The sequence below is a fragment of the Urocitellus parryii genome, chromosome 13 (assembly GCF_045843805.1).
Source record: "Urocitellus parryii isolate mUroPar1 chromosome 13, mUroPar1.hap1, whole genome shotgun sequence".
In the NCBI taxonomy this organism is placed as follows: Eukaryota; Metazoa; Chordata; class Mammalia; order Rodentia; family Sciuridae; genus Urocitellus; species Urocitellus parryii.
Window position 1 is genome coordinate 15,347,035 of NC_135543.1, and position 23,448 is coordinate 15,370,482.

A 23,448-nucleotide genomic window follows, 5' to 3' on the forward strand; every position below is an offset into this window, starting at 1 on the left:
TCTTGTTAAAGAGACTTGAGTCTAGAACTAGAATCATCTTATCCCACTGATTGCACTAGACAGAAAATCCATGCGTAGAATGATGTTGCTTGCTTTTGAGGATTGTGAGCTGACCACATTTGAAAAGAACAATTAAATTTGAGGCAGTAATCTAAAGAAACTAAGTTGTTATGTTTTTTTGCTCAATACCAGAAAAGGCTGCAAACCAAAGGAGAGTAAGGCAAATAATAAAAAGAAAGTAGTTTTATTTTCTTCTCATATATTTCTCATGATACGTAGTCATTTTCTAAATATTAACAAAAGAATCCCAATGCCCAGCATCTATGAAATTATAATTGTATGTAACACAGAAGCTAAAACAATGCAATGAAATTATTTGGTATATAGAACTTCATATACAGTTGTTCAGAAATAATTTCTCTGTTTTTATTCTTAATTCACCAGTTGCTAATCAAATCAACATGCACAATGACGGCACATGTGATAAGATGTCCAGGCGTCAAGAAAATGAATGAAAATGTGCACAATATGAAATTGATACGTTGGACTAACAGATACTCAACAATGAAAGAGCTGGTAGAAAACTTCACCTCTGGGTTTTTTAACTGGGCAGTACACCTAAGCATATGTGATATCTATGATTCTAGACACCTTGTTGAATTTTGAGCCCTGAGAGCTTTGGAGCATGGATCACCATACTAGTGACCTACTGAATAGTGATCTGGGGAACTTCTTGGTTGCACTATTGTTTTCAAAATAAGCTGCAACCATGTGTTCACAAACAGGATATCTTTTATTTATGTAACATTATAGCAACCAAATGAATGTGTAATCACCTGCTTCTATTGTCTGTATATTAATTCCTTCAATTTTTGTAATCAACAGGGGTCCTTACTTTTCATGTCCAATAAATTACCATATTGCAAATTTTATTATTTAGTATTTATGGTTTTTTTTACCTACAATCAATGTCCAATGTCAATTTCTGGTTACTGCCTAGCTTCCAAAAATAGATCTTTAAATTTCTTCCTTATATTATAAAATAAATTATGTTCATAAAGCTGAAAAGTTTTATAGGATCAGCTTTCTGCCAGCCTACCGCACTTCTTTTCTACCGCTCCTGACTCTTAGATTATATTCCTGCATGCCCTATGTGCTTTACAGTCCTTGTATTCTATTGTTTCTTTACTTCTATATCATATACTATATACTTCTATACCATATACTATATACTTCTATATCATATACTATATACTTCTATGCCATATACTAGAGTTGTCCCATGGACCTGAAATCCCTGTTCTTCTTCTTCCCCCCAACCCCCACATGATTAATTCCTGCCTAAAGGTTAAGATATGGGGCAGATGTTGTCTCCTAAGGAAGCCTCCTAAGCTGGGCGACCTGTCCATAAAACACCTGTACTAGTCTTTTCCTCTGAATTTTCCCATTAGAGTTTATTTGTTTTGTGTTTTTCCTTCACTAGTAAAAAGAGCAACTTAAAGGAAGGAGCTACCTTGTTCACTGACACTTTTGGAGCTAAGAGCACAGTGCCTGTTCTATCATAGACACTTAGGGTTGCTGAGGGCCATTGCCAAGTAGGAATGATGCATCGAAATTTCCTTGCCAGCGTACCCCATGTTAAATGGAAATTTGCTGTGACATTGCATGTGTCTTTGAGAAAGGTGACCCTGTTCAAGGACCAGTGTGGATCCAGGTTTAAGGTGTATCCTGCAGGTTTTAGGAAGTGTCCCAGTTTAGGATAATTTGGGTTTAAGGCGGTTAAGACAATCTGGGTTTTAGGGAAGTTCCAGGTTGAAGGTTATTGCTGCTGGGAATAGGGCGTTCCTGCTGCCTGAGTTCCCGTTGAGTTCTTGTGGAACTGAGAAAATTTTGGGGACGTGAATTGTGCGGGCAGAACTTGAATTTCCCCAGAACGTGTTTGTAGAGGGCCGGTGTGAGTTCGGGAATAAAGAATTGTTGTTTGAATCTACAAAGCTGTGAGTGGCTCTTGATCTTGTGCCCAGCCAAGACTGCGGCATAGGGTGAGTGAGTGGGTGATTTAAGGAAAGAAAATTGCAATGAAGGAGATCTTATTTCCTCTCCTACTTCTCTACAAAAGATTCACTTTCTTTTTTCCTCTAAATTTTATGGATCTTTACCTAAACTCACCCATTTGGGCCTGTTGAGACTTAACTAGAAAATGCCACATGTTCTCTCTCATCTGTGGGAGCTGAAAAAAAAAAGGTCAACCTGATGTTTCATAGTTACTAGAAGTTGGAAAGGGTAGGGCAGAGGGCAGAGGGAGGCTGGATTTGATTAGTGCATGTTTTAATGTGTTCAAGTATCACACTGGATGACATAAAATGTACAACTTATACATGTCAATCAAAAATAAAATCAAAAATAAAAGTAAATTTTAATAATCACCAAATAGAATATTATGCCTTAAGTCTCATCCAGATGAAAACCATTAATATAAAGGGCAACTGGAAAAACGTTCTGGTAAATAGGACTCAATAAACATTTGTATTTATTTCAGAGTCTCATTTTTTCTCTAAAAACAGAATCTCATGATTTAATAAATGAAGATATTATTTATCAGCAAAATATACTTAACTGTATTTGGGTTTTTAAATTTTTTGTCTTAGTCCTTCTCTTTGAAGATTGTACATTTTGATTGAAAAAAATAGTAATTTTCATTCAAATTTTGCCCAAATTAGAAAGTAAAGAAGAAATCCAAGCAATCATTTAAATGTTTTCTATATGCTTGCAGCTTTTATATCATAGTTTGAAACTGTACAAACATGTCCAGACACTGTGTACCTGAAAGCTCTTTGCAGAAGTGAAATTACCACTTCTTCAGAAACTGGACCAATTTCAAGGACATACAAACATTAAATAGAAAGATGTCTGGGGATGGAGTGAAGAATCTATTTAAAATGTTGATAAGGTGGCTATCTTGGGTGTGAGTCAAGGGCAAATCTATTCTGTGTGTGAGGTATTTCAATTGACTTTGCAGCATATTCCCTCAGAATCCAATCTGCCCAAATCTTGGGTATTAGTTCATCTTGCCAGGTAATTATTGGCCATATTTTCTATCTATCCAAACAAATAACAGGCCAATAAAAGACCCTCTAATTGAGTCTACAGGGAAACACCATCTATCAGAAACTTTTAGTAGTGTACTCTTTAAGCCAAGAACATATTGTGCTAACAATTTAACAGACATTGGGAAAGAGTTATATAAGGTATTAGCCTAAAATAATTGTCACAAAAGTACATGGCTGTCAGACATGAAAGATAACATAGAATATTTCACAGAATATATTTCATTGAACATTTCATTATCGAATCTTTGATTTTTAAAAAACATTTTGTCTGTTTTGATAAGAATTTATTAGTGGTATAACAACTCTTCTAAGGCAAGCTGCTATGGACTGCCTTATTCCATCTCCAGTTGGGAGCTAAAAGGTTTGCACTATCTTTGGCTACATTTTGGATCACTCTTGCAGAATCCAAGGGTATAGAAAGCAAAAAGGGATCTTGGTAGTAATCTCCTAAGTAGCTATGCAGAGTTTTTCTTTTTTAATAATACAAAACCAAATTCATTTAAAAAGAGAAAGCACAATTAGTTAAAAAGTAACTGCCCCCACCCCTTTTTTTCTCTAGAGCTTCTACATATGAGAGAAAACAATTTACTGGGATTTAACTTTTCCTGAAGCTATTGCATTCAGGTTTTTGTTATTAATGCAAAGGGCCTCCCAGAGTTAGGCTGCTTCTCATTTAAATTTCAGCCCCAAATTATGCAACATGCTCCCTCTGTCTCCTTGATTTTTTTCCCTTAAGTTTCCTATTTCTTGATTTATAACATCCTTCCCTCTCTCTCTTCTCCCCATCCCCCTCTGTGCATGAGAGTTATGCAGAAAAATGAATTCATTGTGGCATATTCATACATGCGTATCACAGACTCTGACCCATTTCCTTCCCTAGTGCACCCTTCCTTTTGCTGTTCCTTCTTCCCTACCCTGCCCTGTTTCCTCTGCCCTACTGGTCTACCTTCTATTTTTTTTATTGTTTTTCCTTTTGGTTTTTTTTCCCTGTTTTTCTCTTGAGATTCCACATATGAGAGAAAATATATGACTCTTGACTTTCTGATTATGGTTTATTTTACTTAACATGATGTTCTCTGTTCCACCCATTTTTCTGAAAAATGATATAATTTTGTTCTTTCTAATAGCTGAGTAGAACTCCATTGTGTATATATACCATATTTTCTTTATTCATTCCATAACTTGGCTATTGTGAATTGTACTGTTATAAACATGGGTATGCATGTATCTCCAAAGTACACTGATTTTAAATCCTTGGGATAAATACCAAAGGCGGTATAACTGGGTCATGTGGTGTTTCCAATTGTCATCTTTTAAGGAAATTGCATACTTATTTCCATACTGCCCATACTAATTAACCTTCCTTCCTACAGTGTGTAAGAGTTTCTCTCTTTTTCATTCTCACCAGCATTTATTGTTATTTGTCATTCTAACTGGAGTGAGATGAGATCTCAATATAGTTTTGATTTCCATTTTCTTGGTGGCTAGAGATGTTTTGTTTATATAATTGTTGGACATTTGTACACATTCTTTTGAAAAGTGTCTGTTTAGTTCATTTGCCCATTTATTGAATGAGTTATTTGTTTGGGGAGGGATTGATCTTTTTGAGTTCTTTATGTATATTTTAAATATTAATCCACTGTCAACAAAAGTAGTTCAAAAAAGAGTTTCTGCCATTCTGTAGACTATCTATTAATTGCTTTCTTAGCTGTACAGAGTTGTTCAGTTTGATGCCATACCATTTATTGATTCTTAGTATTGTTTTTTGAGCTATCAGAGTCCTATTGAGGAAATTGATGGCTATGCCTATTGGAGTGTTTCCTCTATGTTCTTCTCTAGTAATTGCAGAGTTTGTAGTCTTATTCCAGATCTTGGACTCTATTTTCAGTTAATTTCCATGCAGGATGAGAGATTGGGATCTGTTTTCAACTTTTTATATATGAATATCCAGTTTTCCCAGAACCATTTGTTAAAAGGCTGTATTTTTTCCAATGTAAGTTCTTTACACCTTTATCAAGGATCAGATGACTGTAGTGTTTGTGTTTGTCTCTGTATCTTCTAATTCCACTCTATTGTCTGTGTGTCTAATTTTTTTTTTTTACCAATACCAAGCTGTTTTTTTTACTCTGACTCTATAGTATAATTAGGACTCAAGTATTGTGATGCCTTCAGCTTTATTCCTTTCTCTCAGAATTGCTTTGGCTATTCTGGATCTTTCTGTCTTCTACATAAATTTTAGGACTTTTCCCTTAGATTTTAGAAGAATATCACTGGTATTTTAATGGAGATTGCATTGAATCTGTACATTGCTTTTGGTGGTATGGTCTTTTAACAATTGCAATTCTGTCTGCACTTGAACACAGAGGTCTTTCCATCGTCTATTGTCTTCTTTGATTTCTTTTTACAGCATTCTACAAATTTTCTTGTAAAGGTCTTTCACCTTTTCAGTTAAGTTTATTCCCATGGTTCTTTTCTTCTTTGTTTTATTTTATTTTGGTTTTGAAGCTGTTGTGAATGGAATTATTTTTCTGATTTCATTCTCAGCAGGTTCATTACATGTATAGAAAAGCTATTGATTTTTGTATGCTAATTTTGTTATTGACACTTTGCAGAATTTGTTTATGTAGAATTCTTCTGATGGAGCTTTTAGGATCTTCTAACTATAGAGTCATTTTGTTTTCAAATAAGAACAACTTGACATCTTTATTTCCTATTTGTATCCATTTTATTTCCTTCTCTTGACTAATTGCTTTGGCTAAAATTTAAAGTATTATATTGAACAGGAGTGGTAAGAGTAGACATCCTTCTCTTGTTCCTGATTTTAGAGGAAATGATTTCAGTTTTTCCCCAATAAGCATGATTATGGCTCTCTATATAGCCCTTATGATGTTGAGGTTGATTTTTTTTCTATCTCTAGTTTCTTCAATGCTTTTATCATGAGTGCTGAATTGTGTTGAAGACTTTGTGCAACTATTTAAATGATGATGTAATTTTGGTCCTTAATTCTATTTGTGTGGTAAATTAAATCTATTTATTTGCGTATGTTGAAACACCCTTGCATCCACAGAATAAAACTGACTTGATAATGTGTTTTTAAATATGATTTGCTAATAATGTATTAGCAAAGATTTTCACATCTGTTTCCATCAGAGATATTGGTCTGTAGTTTTCCTTCCTTAATGTTTCCTTATCTGGTTTGGGTATCAGAGTGATACTGACTTCATAGAATACATTTGGAAGTGTTCCACCCCTTTTTATTTTATGGACTAATTTGAGGAATATTTGCATTAGTTTTCTAGAATCCATCTGACTCTGGCTTTTCTTTTTTTGAGAATTTTTTTTATTACTGTTTGTGTTAGTCAGCTTTTCATTGCTGTTTAAAAACCTATTAAAAACAACTTAGTTTATAAAAAAAACTTACCATCAAACCCACCCAAATAACCCAATTAATAAATGGGCACCTCACAGAAGAAGAAATATGAATGTTCAACAAATACATGAAAAAATGTTCAATATCTCTAGCAGTTAGAGAAATGCAATTGAAAATCAAAACTACACTGAGATTTCATCTCACCAGTCAGAATGGCAATTATTACAATACAAGTAAAAATAAATATTTGTGAAGGTGTGGGGAAAAAAGATACACTCATACTTGCTGGTGGGACTGAAAATTGGTGCAACCACTCTGGAAAGCAGTATGGAGATTCCTCAAAAAAACTTGGAATGGAACCACCATTTGATCCAGTTCTCCCACTTCTCAGCATTTATCCAAAAGACTTAAAATCAGTATACTGTTGTGACACAGCCACATCAGTATTTTATAACAGCTCAAATCACAATTTCTAAACTATGGAAGTAGGTGCCCTTCAACAGATAAATGGATTTTTAAAATGTGGTGTATATATACAAAATGAAATACTACACAGCCATAATGAGAAAGTAAATTATGGCATTTGCCAATAAATGAATGGAACTAGAGACTATCTTGCTAAATGAAATAAGCCAATCTGAAAAAACAAAGGCTGAATGTTCTCTCTGATACATGGATGCTAATTCACAACGGAGGGGCGGGGGGTAGAAATACTTTGGATTAGACAAAGGAGAATGAAGGGAAGAAGAGGGGATAGGAATAGGAAATATAGTAAAATGAAACAGACTCTCTTTCCTATGTGCATGTATGATTACACAACCAATGTAATTCTATATCATGTACAACCAGAAGAATGAGGTTATATTGCATATATGTAAAATATCTCCAAATATATTCTACTCATGTATAAATAATAAGATCAAATTTAAAAAGAACAACTTAGAGGAGCTCATGGTCAGCTGAATCTAAGGCAGAAATATCATGGTGGAAGGACATGGGGGAGGAAAGCTACTTAGCTCATGGCAGCCAAGGCGGAGAGAGAGAGGAAGAGGGAGAGGAAGAAGAAGAAAGAGAAATTTTAAAAAAGAGAGAGAAACAGAAAAAGAGGGTGAGGAAAAGTTAAATCCTTTCAGGGAATCCCCCATGACTTACTTCTTCCCCCTAGGACCCACCTCCCATTGGTATGTTCAGCTATCAATTAATCCATCCATTGGATTAAGGCACTGATGAGGCCAGACCTGTCATGAGCCAATAACTGCCTAAAAGCCTCCCCTCTGAACCCCTCTGCACTGGGAATCATGCTTTCAACAAATTAACTTTGGGGGGAACATTCCAAATCCAACCCATAACCCACTGTTTCAATCTCATTTCTTGTTATTGGTTTTAGGTCTATCTAAATCTTATTAGTTCAATTTTAGTAGGTCTTACATGCATAGAAATTTTTCAATTTCTCCTAGATTTTCCAATTTATTGGAATATAAGTTTTCAGAGTAGTCCCTATAATGCTCTGAATAGCAGTGGTGTCTGTTGTCATATCTCCCTGCCTCTAATTTCATTGATTTGAGCTTTATCTCTCTTGCTTTTGGTTAGTTTGGCCAAGGGTTTATCAATCTTGTTTACCTTCTCAAAGAATCAACTCTTTATTTCATTGATCATTTTTATTGTTCCTTTCTTTTTTCTTTCATTAATTCAGCTTTGATCTTTGTTTTTTTTTCTTCCCTTTTACTGGATTAGAGAGTGGTTTATTCTTATTTCTCTAAGACCTTGAGATGCATCATTAGGGTATTTATTTGGAATCTTTCTGATTTTTTTTAAGTCAGCACTCATGGCTATACACTTCCCTCTTAGAACTGCCTACTCTGTGTCCCAGAGATTTGGAAATATTATATTTCCATTTTCACTTGATCCTAAGAATTTTTAAATTTTTTCTTCTGAGTTTTTCAATGATCAATTCATCATTTGAAAGTATATTGTTCAATCCTCACGTGTTTGTATCACTTTTGTATTTTTTCATGTTGTTGATTTCTAATTTCATTCCATTATGATCTGATAAGATGTAAGGATTTAGTTCCACTCTTTTTAACTTACTAAGACTTGCTTTCTGGCCTTAAATATTATCTATTTGGGGGAAAGTTCCATAAGCAGCTGAAAAGAAAGTGAATTCAGCTGTAATTTGATAAAACAATCTAAAGATGTTTACTAAGTTCATTGGATTTATAGAATGATTTAAGTCTATAGTATCTGTTGATTTATGACTGGATGGCCTGTGTATTAGTGTATCAATATTATACCACATTATTGTATTGGAGGCTATCAGAGCCTTTATGTCTCAGTACTTCTTGTTTCATCTTCTTAGATGCACCAACATTTGAGGCATATTCACTATTGTTACATCTTATTTTTGGATTGTTCCCTTTACCAATATATGCTGACCTCCTTTGTCTCTTCTAATTAATTTTGACTTGAAGTCTGCTTTGTTTAATACGAGAGTAGCTACTTCTGCATGCTTTTGTGCCCCATTTGCATAGACTGTTATTTTCTATCTTTCACTTTCAATCTGTGGATGTGTTTGTCTATGAGGTGTGCTTCCTGCAGACAGCAAATACTTTGGTCTTTTTTTTTTAACCCAAACTTCTAGTTTATGTCTTTTAATTGGAGAATTGAAACCATTTATATCCAGTGTTATCATAGAGAGGTATATATTGTTATTATATATATATATATATATATATATATATATATTGCTGTCATTTGATTTATTTCTAATGTTTTGCTTTGATCCTAATTCTCATTGGCTTGCCTATTCTTCTAATGAGATTTATTTTTCCCCAAGCTCTTTGGTTGCTTTATTTTCATCTTCTACATGTGGGTTCCTTTAAATATCCTCTGCAAAGCTGGATTGGAAGTCATTAATTACTTTAGTTTATGCTTATCTTGGAAAGTTGTTATTTCTTCCTGTATACTGATTGATAGATTGGATATAGATGTTTGGCTGGCAGTTATTTCCTTTCATGGCATGAAATACATTATTCTGAGCCCTTATGAAATTTAGAATTTCCTCTAAGAAATCTTAAGCTATTCTGCTTTCCCTCTAAATGTTGCCTGGTGTCTCTCTTTTGTAGCTTTAAAATTCTTTCTTTGACCTGCACTTTTGACATTTTAACTACAGTGTGTCATGAAAGTTTCTTTTCTGGACCTGTCAATTTGGGGTTCTAAATGCCGACTGTATATCCTTCTTGTTACCAAGGTTTGAAAATTGTTTTGGTAATTTTACTGACCAGGTAATTGATGTCATTAGTCTTTATCATGCTGCTTCCTCAGTGAGGATGAGCTTTAAGTTTAGTCTCTTAAGGTTTGTCCTACAGTTATTTTATATTCCAGTCATAGTTTCTTTCTTTCTTTTTTGGGGGGGAAAAGAAAGTATATTTAGAATTAGACAGCTGGACTCTGTTTAGATGATCCCAATTTTGTTGGCTACGTCCAAAGCATCATAATCAGGAGCCAGTCAAACATATGCCTTTTTCTCTCCCTCAAGCCTGATCAGGGTGTTAAACTTGGCCACATCAATGCCATAGAGCTTCTTGACAGCTTGTTGATCTGGTGTTTGTTGACCTTGACATCCACAATAAACCCAAGTGTGTTGTCTTCAATCTTCTTCATGGCTGACTCAGTGGTCAGAGGGAATTTGATGATGGCTTAGTGGTCAAGCTTTTTTCTCCTGGGGGCACTCTTCCGAGGATATTTGGGCTGCCTCCAGAGCCGCAGTGTCTCGGGTCATTGGAAGGTAGGTGACATGTAGATCTTCTTCTCTTTATGACTGTGGACACCCTTCAACACTGCTTTTTTGGCTTTCAAAGCATTTGCTTTGGCTTCAGCTTTGGGAGGGGCAGGAGCTTCCTTCTTAGCTTTCGGCACCATCTTTGTGAAAAGCTCTAGTCATAGTTTCTTAATTTTTTTCTTTCATACTGCATGGATGTCCAAGGTTGGACACCTCATTTTCAAGCTCTGAGATTATGTCATCTTCTTTATCTAGTCTATTGGAAAGAATTTCAATGAAATTTTAAAATTCGATTTATTAGGCCTTTCATTTCCAGGGTTTCTGTTTAGCTCTTTTTCAGAATCTCTCTGTTGGAATGCTCTTTTAGATCCTGTATTTTTCCCTTAGTTCATTCTTTAGATATTTTAAAATTTATTGATAATTTTAACCATCAACTTTTTAAATATTTTGACAAGGGTTTCATGTAGTTTGATATCCGTGGATTCAGTTATTGGAGGATAATAAACTTTTGGAGGCATCTTTTAGACTTGTTTCTTCATGTTTCAGAAACATACCAGCACAGGTGTGGTCTTTTCCCACATCTCCTTCCTTGACAAAAGCAAACTCTGTCACCAGTTTTTTGGTTTTTCTTTTCACCTGGGCAAATGCCTGGTTGAAGGGATATGGGAATTACACTGTTTTCTCACTCTGGAAAAAGTTGCACAGTCACTGAGCTCAAATAAGAGAAGATGTGTCATACACCCGATTATGGTTTGGATCTTAGTTGTCCCCAAAGTCTCATATGCTAAAGGTTTGGTCATCATCCTGTGGTGCTGTTGAGAAGTAGTGGAACAGTTAGCAGGTGAGACCTACTGAAGAAAATTAGGTTACTGGGGGCACCCTGAAGAGACTATTGGGATCCTGAGCCCTCCTCTCTTTTCTTCCTGGCTGCCATGAATTGGGAAACTTTAAACAAACACATTTGACTATCACAAAATTCTGCCTCACCACATTCCCAAACACCATGAACTAAATAACTATAGACCAAAGTCTTTGAAATCATCATCCAAAATAATTTTTTACCCTTTTAAGTTGTTTACCTCAGGTATTTTGGTGACAGTGATGGAAGTCTGACTGAGGCACACCATTAAGTCACTTTAGACATTTTAAGAAATGAATTGAAGATTTCCTAGTCAAAAGCAGAAGCAACCTGAACACTAGTAATTTATGAAGGAAATCAAGATGTGTTTTTTAGGTGTTACAGGACCTCTTCTAGAGTCTTAAATCTCTTGGACATATGAAATAATTCACCTGTATGGAATTTGACTTTACAAAACAGTTCATTGTCCTCTACAGACTTTTTAAAAATATAACTGTGAAATAACATTACTTTTTCTCTTTCCTGTAATGTAAGATTTAGTAGACATCAAAAAACTTTGTTATTTTGCAACTTCTTATTTTGTAAGTCATAGGAAAATCCAAGAGCCTGGTGTATATTATCATACAAAACTATCAACCCTATTTCACCAGATGCAATCAAAAGCAGTAAACTAGCAGAAACACCATTCGAGGCATATAATACAAGAGAATCGAAATTAATGAAATCATAAAGGGAGGAATATCAAGTTTTATTACAAATTTGTTTGCAATAGTTTTATCCAAGCAAAGGTTCACCTATATATCTAAGCATGGAGTTTTGATTAACAGAAAAGTTGGGCTGTAAAATGACAGAAAGTCCCCTTAATTAAAAACTAATTTAAATTATGAAGATTATATTTATAATAAAGCTTTGAAAATATATCTGCTGCACATAGAAACCTATAACTTTAAGTATATATTGAGTTTTTAGATTGTTTACTGGTAGAGCCTTAATGAAGCAATAAACCTTGCCAGAATCCATCTCCACACTAAAGCAATAGATTTTAAATGTCAAACTGTACTTCTCCAACCCCCAAAATTCACTGAAAAGCAAAAGGTAGGTGTTTACAATGGGCTCTATTGCTATAAAGAACACCAGGTTCCTTGCAAAGGAGACTCAGATCCAGATTTGGGTTGCAAGTCTGTCTGTCTGTCTGTCTCTCTCTCTCTCTCTCTCTCTCTCTCTCTCTCTCTCTATGTATATATATATATATATATATATACATATCTATATCTATATATATAGATATGTAAATAAGTTCACTTGAGCATCTAATTGCAACCTACATGTTATTGAGCATGAAGTGACTAAACAATGTTGCCCTGAGCTGAGAATGGAAGTTTATTGATATATGAAGTACCAGGGAATGTTTGCACACAAAAAGAAACTGTCTTCATCAATAAGAAATTGAATTTAATAACCAAAAGTGTCTTTAAGAACTACTCCCGTGATCACAGTGGGCAAAATGTGGAGTCCTACAGAGAATGTGCAATTCCCAGGTAGACTACAAAGTCATAAAAAACGTAAATAAATATAGCTAATGCTTATATAGCATTTACTTTATGAAATCACAAGTAAAAGTGCTTCATACATATTAGTTCACTTAATTCTCAAAGTAATCCTTGAAATGATCATGATGATAATAATTATTGTAATTGAAGAGAGAAGAAAATGAGGCATATGCTTAAAATTTTTATACGTGCACAAAAAGTTATTATGATAAACCTAACTAGCACAACATGATTTTATTCTTAAGAGTGGTTAACATTTCTGAGAATGTACCAATAAGATGGGAATTTTATGTCTATATTTTCATGTCACTTGTGTGTGCATATGTGTGTGCGTGTTACTAGGGATTAAACCCACGGGTGCTCACTGAACTACTTCAACATTGCTAGTAATTTTGTTGTTGCTGTTGTTGTTGTTGAAACAGGGTCTCACTAAGTTTCCCAGGCTGGCCTCAAAATTGAGATCCTCCTGCCTCAGCCTCCCCAGTCATTGGGATTACAGTTGTGTACCACCATGGCATGTTTATATCAAATCAGTAAAGATACTGTGAATAAAATAGATGCCCCCCAAAAAGCAGTGGTTCTACCTATTTCAGAAAAAAAAAAAATCAGGAGTTCATGTGGAAAATCCAATCCCTTGGGGCTGGGGCTGGGGCTGGGGCTCAGTGGTAGAGCACTTGCCTAGCACATGCGAGGCACTGGGTTTGAACCTCCGCACCACATAAAAATAAATAAGTAAAAATAAAATAAAAGAAAAGCCAATCCCTTCAAAGCTACTACTAACTTTAATTTTCTTCTCTTTAAAGTCTTTTCCACCTTGTTTCATTGTTTAAGAAGTTTTCTTTTATAATGATCAAAGGTATTTGGCCTCTGGAATGAGAATGTGCAAAACTGGGCTACTGTTGTAGATGGATCTAATGTACTAATAGTTCAGATCTCTGAACCAATATAGGTGCAGTTTAATTAAAGGGAAAGAAGTACAGATGAGATCATAGCAACTAGATTATAATTCTAGCTCTGTTATGCTTAGAATGAAACAGGGACAACTGACATGTTCGTTTGGTTCTTATTTATAGAACAACATAATTAGACTAAAAATTTTTAAACTCCTATTTAATTAAAATTCTTCAAGTAAAAATAAGTTAACATCAAAAACCTAATTTCCACTTAGAAAGATAAAAATGATTTTAGTAAAAACTTATATGTTTTTGAAAGACAAAAACTACCAAAACTCAGTCAAGAAGTAGATTTGTGCATACATATTGGGAATATTACTTAGTATTTAAATGCTTTCCAAAAATTTTCCAGACCCAGAAACTTTCATTGATGAATTCTACCAGTATTTAAAGAAAAAATATCAAATCTACACTCTCAGTACCAGTGCCAGTTCTATAAGAAATAGAACCAAAGGTGTCTAACAGAATATGATTAAGATATGCATGTTGAAAACTACAGATGATGGCTGAATTATTCACAGAACTGTGCACCACAGTGAATCTTACTGTATGTAAATGTAAAACTAAATGTTAGATACAATAAGAAAAAATAGAAATTAAAAATTAATCTTAGTTTATACAATTCATCCACTCATCAATCAATTAATTGAGGTTAAACAATCTTTCTATTTTTGCAAAATGTGTCAGACACTGTGCATTACTGGAAACACCCTGAAGAAGAGTAAATGTTCTCTGCCATAAATGAACTCATATGCTTGTCAGGAGGACAAATATGCTAGCAATAACTGACATTCTAGCACAGTTGATTTATATAGTGCTATGGCAGAAGATTGAGCAACCCTGAGTTTCTGGTTCTGCTGGGGAAAGGTAGTGGTTAGACAGAACATGCAATGCTAAAGGATAGAAATGGGAGACATGATATCATTCTGGGGAAATGAAGGACCACAGGAAATTGTAAAAACAAAACAAAACAACAACAACAAAACAGTATTCCTTATCTTTACTTTCCTCATTGTTAAGACTATACTTGTTCCTTCCACTCTTTCACTCTTCAGGGAAATCAAATAATGTTCTCCCTCGTGTTTTCCATTCACTAATCTTGCTATAATGACCAATTACTCCACAACTACTCGATCTAGCAAAATTTTCTCAATTCTGATCTACTAGACAGCTCTGCTGGATCTGCACCCACGGACCATTGTATTTCCTTTGAACTTTCGTTCTTGATGGTCCATTGATTCCATTGTGGTTCTCTTTATACCACTTGATCAGTTCTTAGTCTTCATGTCAGCCATGAAAAAGTACCTGTAGGTCTTTAACTGAACAGGGCTTACCTAACCATGCAGGTCTCTGAAGACCATTGCTGTATTTGCCCTAAGATCCAACTTCCTAGAAGTTTCTGCCTACTCAGGTCCTTCACAGGAAGATACATATTATAAATGAGAGCAATGCATGTGTAAGGTGGTTGCTAAGCATTTAAAATGAGCAAAATTTTTGTAGTCAGAGTAATTTGGTCAATGAAAACATAGTTTTACACCAGCATGAATCTAGAACAAAGGATATTTTAAAGGGAAGGATCTGAAGGCACTTTTGGAAATGGGTTTTAGAAGGGTTGTAGCTTGTGAGTTATTATGAAGGGAGGCAGAGGGAAGATTGTCTGAAAGTTCACAGGAAGTTCTAAGACCATATATTTCAAGGAATGTGCCTCCTAACACAGAGTGAGCTGGGGTCTCTGGTAAATGTTTGATGAGGTTGCTGTCTGCACGTCCCCATGTGTCTCAGTTCAGCTGGGTGCAGTTTCATGTATTCACCTGTTTCTTCAGGACAAAATAATTCAAACATAAACCCCAAATCTGCCTTATGCTCAAAATGTTCCTGAAATATCAATTAAGTTTGGAACAAATTTACAATTTGGACTCTGATTTGAGAGTGTGGAAGATTGGGCTAATGTTGCAGATGGATTTCTTGTACCAGCAGTTCAGATCTCTGGGGTAACATAGATGCAGTATAATTAAAGAGGAAGAAATAAAGCTTTCTTACAGAACAAAGTTATAGTATGTTATATAAATGTAATAGTAAAGTAAAATGAGAAAAGGAGCACCCTATGTTCCAGTAAGTTTAGGAAGTAAGCAGTCTAAGTAATTTTCTTACAGTAGGAAATTTCAGAAACCCTATATGTTCATGCAAAGTTTGAAATTTCAAGAGAGACACAAGTTTTCAATACTTTCCAAAAATTATTTGACTTTGGAATTTTCTCATTTATTTCAAGTTGGAAAACACTTCTAACATTCCCTAAAAACAAAGTTCCAACTAGCACAATTTGGTAAACATTTCTGTATAATACTGTTTTATATCTGTTGTTATAAAATATAAGACAGAGTTTTTCTCAGAACAGAAATGTTCTGATCTAACTCAATTCTGTGTGAATTTTAAAAAGCACCTGCAATAAAATTTCAAAAATCCTATCCATATATCTAACATTTCTGGTTTAGCTTATTTGGGGTACAGAGAACTAAACCACAGAAGACAAATAAATTTCCTCCTTGGAGATACTTTCTTCAGCATAATTGACCATACAAATAATGTCTTATAAATACACACTAAATTCTTAAATTTGAGATTGTATATGTACATAATTTTCTGAGATTTCATTGTGATTCTCATGTTCATAATTAAAACCCCTTTCTTGTAAAAAAAAGGCAATAATTTTGTTCTCAAGTATTAACTTAAACTATTATTGTTTCCAAATATATTTTTTATTTTATTCAACTTTTCTACCAATTCTTTAATTCTTCTATTTTTCATATGAAAACTGATAAAATATTTAGAATAAGTATGAAATATTAAATTGTTCATCAAATGGTCTGCTAAAGGAGAAGATTGGCATAAATCAATATAATTTGATTTTTTAAGATAAAAATCAGGGCTGGAGATGTGGCTCAAGCATTAACGCACTCACTTGACATGCACGGGGTGCTGGGTTCAATCCTCAGCACCACATAAAATAAAATAAAGATGCTGTGTCCTCTGAAAACTGAAAAATAAATATTAAAAAAAGATAAAAATCAATGAATGGAAAGTCATATTACTGAGAATGCTGAAGTAAGGGCACTGAACATTGTCTGGCCAATAGCAAAAATTTGTCAGAATTAACATATTCAGGACTCAGAAAATTAACACGGGCTTTAAGGAATCTAGGGAGTATTTAGTCAAAAAAATGGCTGAATTGCAGTAATTAGAGTAAACTTTGTAGCATCTGACTGAACCTAATCTCACCTTCCACTTACCAGCTCTGTTGGTATTCTTGAAAACCAGCAGCTTGTCAAAAATACTGAAAACTAGTCACTGAGGAAGCAGAGGAGGAGAAATGGTTGGCAGCTCCTTCAGAGCCCATCCATTACCTCAGAAGGGTGATCACTCCACTGGCAGGGCTTTCTCATCTGGCCTGACTCAGAACTCCCCCACTGAGAAGAGAGTTTTCCCTGGGAGGGGTGTTGAAACCACCAGACAGTTGCTGAACATCATGGCTATCTAAGGCAGTGGATAAAAATTGGGGGAAATAATTGACTATCCAGAAAAAAAAAATTGAAAGGAAAGCTAATTGGGTATTCATAGGGGTTTAAATAAAAAGCTCTGACACATGGCTGGGCCCTAATGCTGTGCGTATCTGTAGGTCAGGGTGTATGCATAGGAAAGACCTGAGAAAACCCTAAGCTTGCACCTGTAGCTCTGTGCAAACAGAAAGCAAAGCTAAGGCAGAGCTGTCAGATGCTGTGTTTCCCCAACACACACAGAGCCCCTCAGCAAAGACTGGGAGACTTCTTGATTCTAGGCATGTGAGGAAACGCTGTCCAATCACTAGCTGACCAATAAGCCACAGAGCAGAGACTTCAGTGGGCACACAAGACAGAAGACAGGCGTTACAGAATTCTCTCAGAAAAGTCACTGCTAAGCAAACTATAACCAACAACAGCAACAAACCCTGAGTAAGAAAGGGAATCTAAATTCCAGAATTGCTACATTACATTATCTAGGATTTCCAGTTGAAAAAAAAAAGGAGTCTTGCAAATAAATAAGTAGGGTCATACATATAGGAGCAGGGAAAAAGCAGTCAATAAAAATTATTCCTGGGGAAGCCTAGATATTAGACTCAATATATAAACACTTTTAGTCAACAAATATAAACATGTTCAAAGTATTAGTGGAAACAATATCTAAAGAATTAAAGGAAAAGATGAGTCTCATCAAATATAGAATATCAGAAAAGAAGTGTAAAACTTCATTACCTTGAATTGGGCAATACATTCTTTGATAAGACCCCCAAAGCACTTCCAATTAGATGGATAAATTAGACAGTTTAGGGCTTTCTGAGTCAAATGTCCTTGACTTTTCTCCATCTGTCTCAGAAAGTGAATTTTAAGCCTTAGCCAATGGGACAATGTGCCATCAAGGGGAGTCAGGAGCACCCAGCAAGAGTTGAGTCAGGAAGGGGATTGCCCAGAATCAATTATCTGATGCTTAATAATTTGAAAGATTTCTTCTCTATTTTATATAGTGATAGATAATTTGCTGCTGAGGTAAATACAAAATAAGGAAAAGAAAGGATTCTTGTGGAATTTGGGCTTCTTTCATTTATACATGAGGCTTCTGAGATACTCTGTACTCATCTGCTTGACAGAGAAAATGCGAGAATAAAGCTGGCGAGCGGAAGGTACATAGTGAGCCTCAGTCGGTCCACACTCCACTAGCTGGAATTCAGGCATAAGGCCCCACTCCTTTCCAGAAATGGATGGAATCTGTTAATTTGACTCCATGCTCAGGAAAAAAATGCTTATAGCATTGTCTGTCACGAAAGGGAAAGAGATAAAAGTCCTTCGAATAGCGGAGAGTTAAGAATTAACTCTAAAAAATTCTCCCCTATTTTATACCCTATGAGCAGCACTAACAAACCAGGGACCGATGTCAGCTTTAAAGAAGAACAAAATTATGGCATTTGCCAGTAAATACATGGAGTTGGAGAATGCTATGCTAAGCGAAATAAGGCAATCCCAAAATAACAAAGGCCACATGTTTTCTCTAATATGCGGATGCTAATTCACAATAAGGTCGGGGCACTAGAGAAGAATAGAGTTACTTTAGATTAGGTAGAGGGAAGTGAAGGGAGGGCGTGTGGGGACAGGAAGGACAGTAGAACAAACCAAACATTATTACTTTATGTACATATGTGACTGCATGACCAATGTGATTCTGCAACATTGTACACTCAGAAAAATGAGAAATTATATCCCATCTACATATATCAAAGTGCATAAATGCATTCCACTGTCATGTATGACTAATTAAAACAAATAAAAAATTAAAAGAAGTGCAGACGAGCTGAACACAGGACAAAGGACAAGAAGGCCTCTGTAAGCAGAGGAGAAGGCCTGGGGCAGATTCTTCCCTTGCTGCCCTTGGAAGGAAGCCTAAGCGCACCATGATCACCCCGCAACCTAATGCACACCCGGGGCCTTCTGTCCTCTCCCTTCGTGTTTTGCTGCTCAGCCTTGGACCTTCCTTTAAGCTTTCAGGAGCCAGGACTCCATGTAACCAGGCCCCCAGCCCTAAGGAGAGCAGGCAATGTGAGATGTGGGGAAACAGGAGGAGAAGGAAGAGGAAAGAGAGTCCATTCATCACCTGTGTCCTCCAACCCTCACAGAAAAGATTCCAGAAAACCCCTCCCCCACAGTTCCTGCCATCTTGTCATCAGACGTCCCTTCTCCCACCAATTAAAGAAAAGTCTTTTCCTATTTAACAAATGATTCCTATGAAATGAAAATAAAAGTCTTTCACTGGGGGAATAAAAAGTAATCATAACAAGAAAATGACAATACATAAAATGCCTTAACCTGGTGTTTAAGGAATTTCAAAAGTAACTTTGTTACACTCTTTTGAAACTAGCTTAAGCAAAATATTCCTACTACAATTAATAATTTCCATCTACTAGTCTTGGCTTGAACAGATACAGTTGTCAAGGTTTGTAGGTCTAATTTACAAAGTCTTCAGCGGTGAAAGTAAAAGTAAACAAACAACAACAAAAGCAGAATATTGCCTTAAAAAGAAAACAGAATATTGCCTCTTCCTTCCTTCCTTCCTTCCTTCCTTCCTTCCTTCCTTCCTTCCTTCCTTCCTTTCTTTCTTTCTTTCTTTCTCTCTTTCTCCAGAGCAAATATGGTTACAATAATGCCTTTGGACTTTAAACGTTGTGAATGAAAACTTTTCCAGGTTTGAGAACCGAAACTCTGCAAGGGAGAAATATCAGATTTTAGTACACAATAAATGAACCCTTTCTTGGGCCTCTTGCCAAACTGTAATTATCTATATAGTTCTTTCATCCGTAGCATGCCTGCCTGTATTATAAGGTATATCTGTTTTAGATTTTTAAATTTTCCATTAGTGCATTTTAATTATTCAGAATAAGGGCTTCATTGTGCATATGTGTACATGCAAATACACACTTTGATCATATCCACCGTATGTCGAAATTAAGGAGATAAATTCAGTATCCTGGGGGGGTTTCAGGACATAGGACAGGGTTTTCCACTTCAACACACACACACACACATACACACACACACACACACACACACACACACACACACACACACACAAACACAGCTCTATTTTAAGGAGGAGGACTCCTGGCTGCTTTCAGAGAACGTCTTGTGACATCACAGAATGTCTTCTAGGGATTGTTTTCCTTGAAAACTTGAGAAGGGAAATCCCATGCCTCACATTCTGCTGGTCCCCGGTTTCACAAGCTTCTGCAAGTGAATCCGCGTGGAGCTGGATCCTGAACGGCTGGGGACTTGCCCTGCACTTGGATTGGTCAGAAGGAAGCCGAGGAGGAGCCAGGCTTCAGGTTTTTTTCCTCCGCACACCATAAAAGTCCGCGGCGGCGTCCTGGCTCCTCACTTCTCAGGCTCCAAGCCGCGTTGAGGCTGGGAGCGGTCCCTTCTCAGAGGCTGTGCAATGGCTCAGCCGCTCCCCGGAAAATCATTTTGAAAAGACGCGAATGCCTAAAGCTAAAGTTTAAGCAGCAGTGAGAACAAAAAGCAAACAGCAGACTCTGTCTTCGGAGAATGAGCATCTTGCAGCCTAAGATTCTAACCTGATAAGGGTCAGAGCTGTACCTGAAAGAGAGTAAAAACTCCATCTCCAGCTGCGGGGCTTGCGGCTGCATCCCCAGCGAGAGTGCCGATCTCAGCCTCCGAACTTTCAGACTGATCACGTCTGGGAGAAAAGAACGGAGAATCCTGACCCGGGAGGGGACGTCGACTCCGGGGGGATTTGAATCCATTTGGCGACCAGATGATGAACTCCACCCTCCCCCGTGGGATGCACACCTCTCTGCACTTCTGGAACCGCAGCAGCTACGGGCTGCACAGCAATGCCACCGAGACCCTGGGGAAGGGCTACTCGGATGGGGGTTGCTACGAGCAACTTTTTGTCTCCCCGGAGGTGTTTGTGACTTTGGGTGTCATTAGCTTGCTGGAGAATATTCTAGTGATCGTGGCCATAGCCAAGAACAAGAATCTGCACTCACCCATGTACTTTTTCATCTGTAGCCTGGCAGTGGCCGATATGCTGGTGAGCGTTTCCAACGGATCAGAGACCATAGTCATCACCCTGTTAAACAGTACGGACACGGACGCGCAGAGTTTCACGGTGAATATTGATAATGTCATTGACTCGGTGATCTGTAGCTCTCTGCTTGCATCAATTTGCAGCCTGCTTTCCATTGCAGTGGACAGGTACTTTACCATCTTTTATGCTCTGCAGTACCATAACATCATGACCGTGAAGCGGGTCGGGATCACCATAAGCTGCATCTGGGCGGCCTGTACGGTGTCGGGGGTGCTGTTCATCATTTATTCCGACAGCAGCGCTGTCATCATCTGCCTCATCACCATGTTCTTCACCATGCTGGCTCTCATGGCCTCCCTCTATGTCCACATGTTCCTCATGGCCAGACTTCACATTAAGAGGATTGCTGTCCTCCCAGGCACGGGCGCCATCCGCCAAGGGGCCAACATGAAGGGGGCCATTACGCTGACCATTCTGATTGGGGTCTTTGTTGTCTGCTGGGCCCCGTTCTTCCTTCACTTAATTTTCTACATCTCGTGCCCCCAGAATCCATACTGTGTGTGCTTCATGTCTCACTTTAACTTGTATCTCATACTGATCATGTGCAACTCAATCATTGACCCCCTCATTTACGCACTCCGGAGTCAAGAACTGAGGAAAACCTTCAAGGAGATCATCTGTTGCTGTCCCCTGGGGGGTCTCTGTGACTTGGCCAGCAGATACTAAATGGGGACAGAGGAGATCCTAAAATCCTGCTTAAAAAGACTTTTTCATTCTTGTGCCACCTGAGCAGTGTACTTAGGCAGCACCTGTTGTATCTTCTGTGCTGTGCTCCGATTGAGAAAACTTGTGGTAATTTAAGCTTATGATTTTTGATATGAAAAAATGTCCAGTCTCAGTATTATTAGTCACATCATGCTACTTTTTTTGGTTGTAAAATGTGAATCTGTATTATATATATTATAGGTAATGTGGATTTACAAAGAGTTAAGATGCCCTTATTAAAAGCCTAATATTGTCTCTTTCTTGTTATCAGAATTCAACACTTTGCTTGTTTTAGTAATACAGAAATCAGAGGTTCATTAAATATATTCTCATGGATGTTTTCATATATTACACTATACAACTTTGAAATGTAGACGTTTGATTTAACATGTAAGGGGAAAACATTTAAAGAATGGAAGATTAATCATTAACTAAATCAGCACCATTAGTAAAATTTCAAATAACTTAAGAAAAGCTTGCCCATCCTCCCTAAGCAGAAGCAGAAATGAAGCTCCTCCTGAGAGAAAAACAGCTACTGAAAAAGAAAAGTGAGATTCTCAGTCAGAAAACTGTGTGTGTTTCTCAAGAACAGAAAATTCATTTGCCCAAGAAAACTGCCTGATATTGCAATAAGGCAATGCAGTTTGGAGAGGAAAAATAACAGCTATGGAGATTAAAGTGTTCTGGCAAATCTAAATTGTCAAGCTGAACTTCCTGATACCAAACTGTCCCCAACCATCAATAATAACACAGAATAAAGTCTTTCTGCCCCTTTAAACAGGGACCCGGTATCTGTTGAAACATCCAGGAGAAGTGACATTGCAGTCAGAGGTGCAGCATTTGATCTCAAAAGAACTCTATGATTGACAACAAGTTCCTTCACATTCCACATGGACATGACTTATTTTTTTGAACTAGAGTGTAAGGACTGCTTGCTGATCAAGGATTTTAACTTTCCAAACAAAGTCCACAGTGCAAGTGTTTTTAGGCAATATTTGCAAATATCTAAAATGAAGGCACCTGTGATGCTGGTACATAGCCAACAGGAAGAAAGGCACCTACTGAGCCTCAGAGGAGGTCCTGAGATAAGCTAGCCTTCCCCGGCCACATTTGGAAGAGTGAATATTTGCTTTGCTCCAAAATAATCCCACAAATTTGGCCAGTGAGCAATAAAACCTGAGCTTTCTGGTCTGTATGTACTTTAAATAAAAGATTATATTAGGTTGATTAGCAGCAAACTGTCCTGGTATTTAAGTATAGCACCCTCAGATGCTCATGGGCAGAGCTCACATGGAAAGGCACACCTTCATTCAAATCTAAATGTTTTATATGTTGATCCTAAGACCTGAAAAACACTTCCGACATTCATGAGAAAATATTACCCCAAAGTAAAACCCAGAAGTCAAAGTCGACAAGTGGAAAGTGATACTGAAGCTG

At 36.7% G+C, this 23,448-nt stretch overlaps 1 protein-coding gene and 1 pseudogene across 1 annotated transcript; one reads left to right on the plus strand and one right to left on the minus strand.

The window, feature by feature from the left end:
- Nucleotides 1-9,931: 9,931 nt before the first annotated feature.
- Nucleotides 9,932-10,398, minus strand: LOC113185929 (large ribosomal subunit protein uL23 pseudogene; annotated as a pseudogene).
- A 10,572-nt stretch (nt 10,399-20,970) lies between these two features.
- Nucleotides 20,971-21,972, plus strand: Mc4r (melanocortin 4 receptor). Its single transcript, XM_026393196.2, has one exon. It carries the CDS (start codon nt 20,971-20,973, stop codon nt 21,970-21,972), a length of 1,002 nt encoding a protein of 333 aa, XP_026248981.2.
- The last annotated feature ends 1,476 nt before the right edge of the window (nt 21,973-23,448 follow it).

Bases quoted from the DNA above. Each gene is read 5' to 3' on its own strand.
- Mc4r (XM_026393196.2), top strand. From the start codon at position 20,971: ATGATGAACTCCACCCTCCCCCGTGGGATGCACACCTCTCTGCACTTC.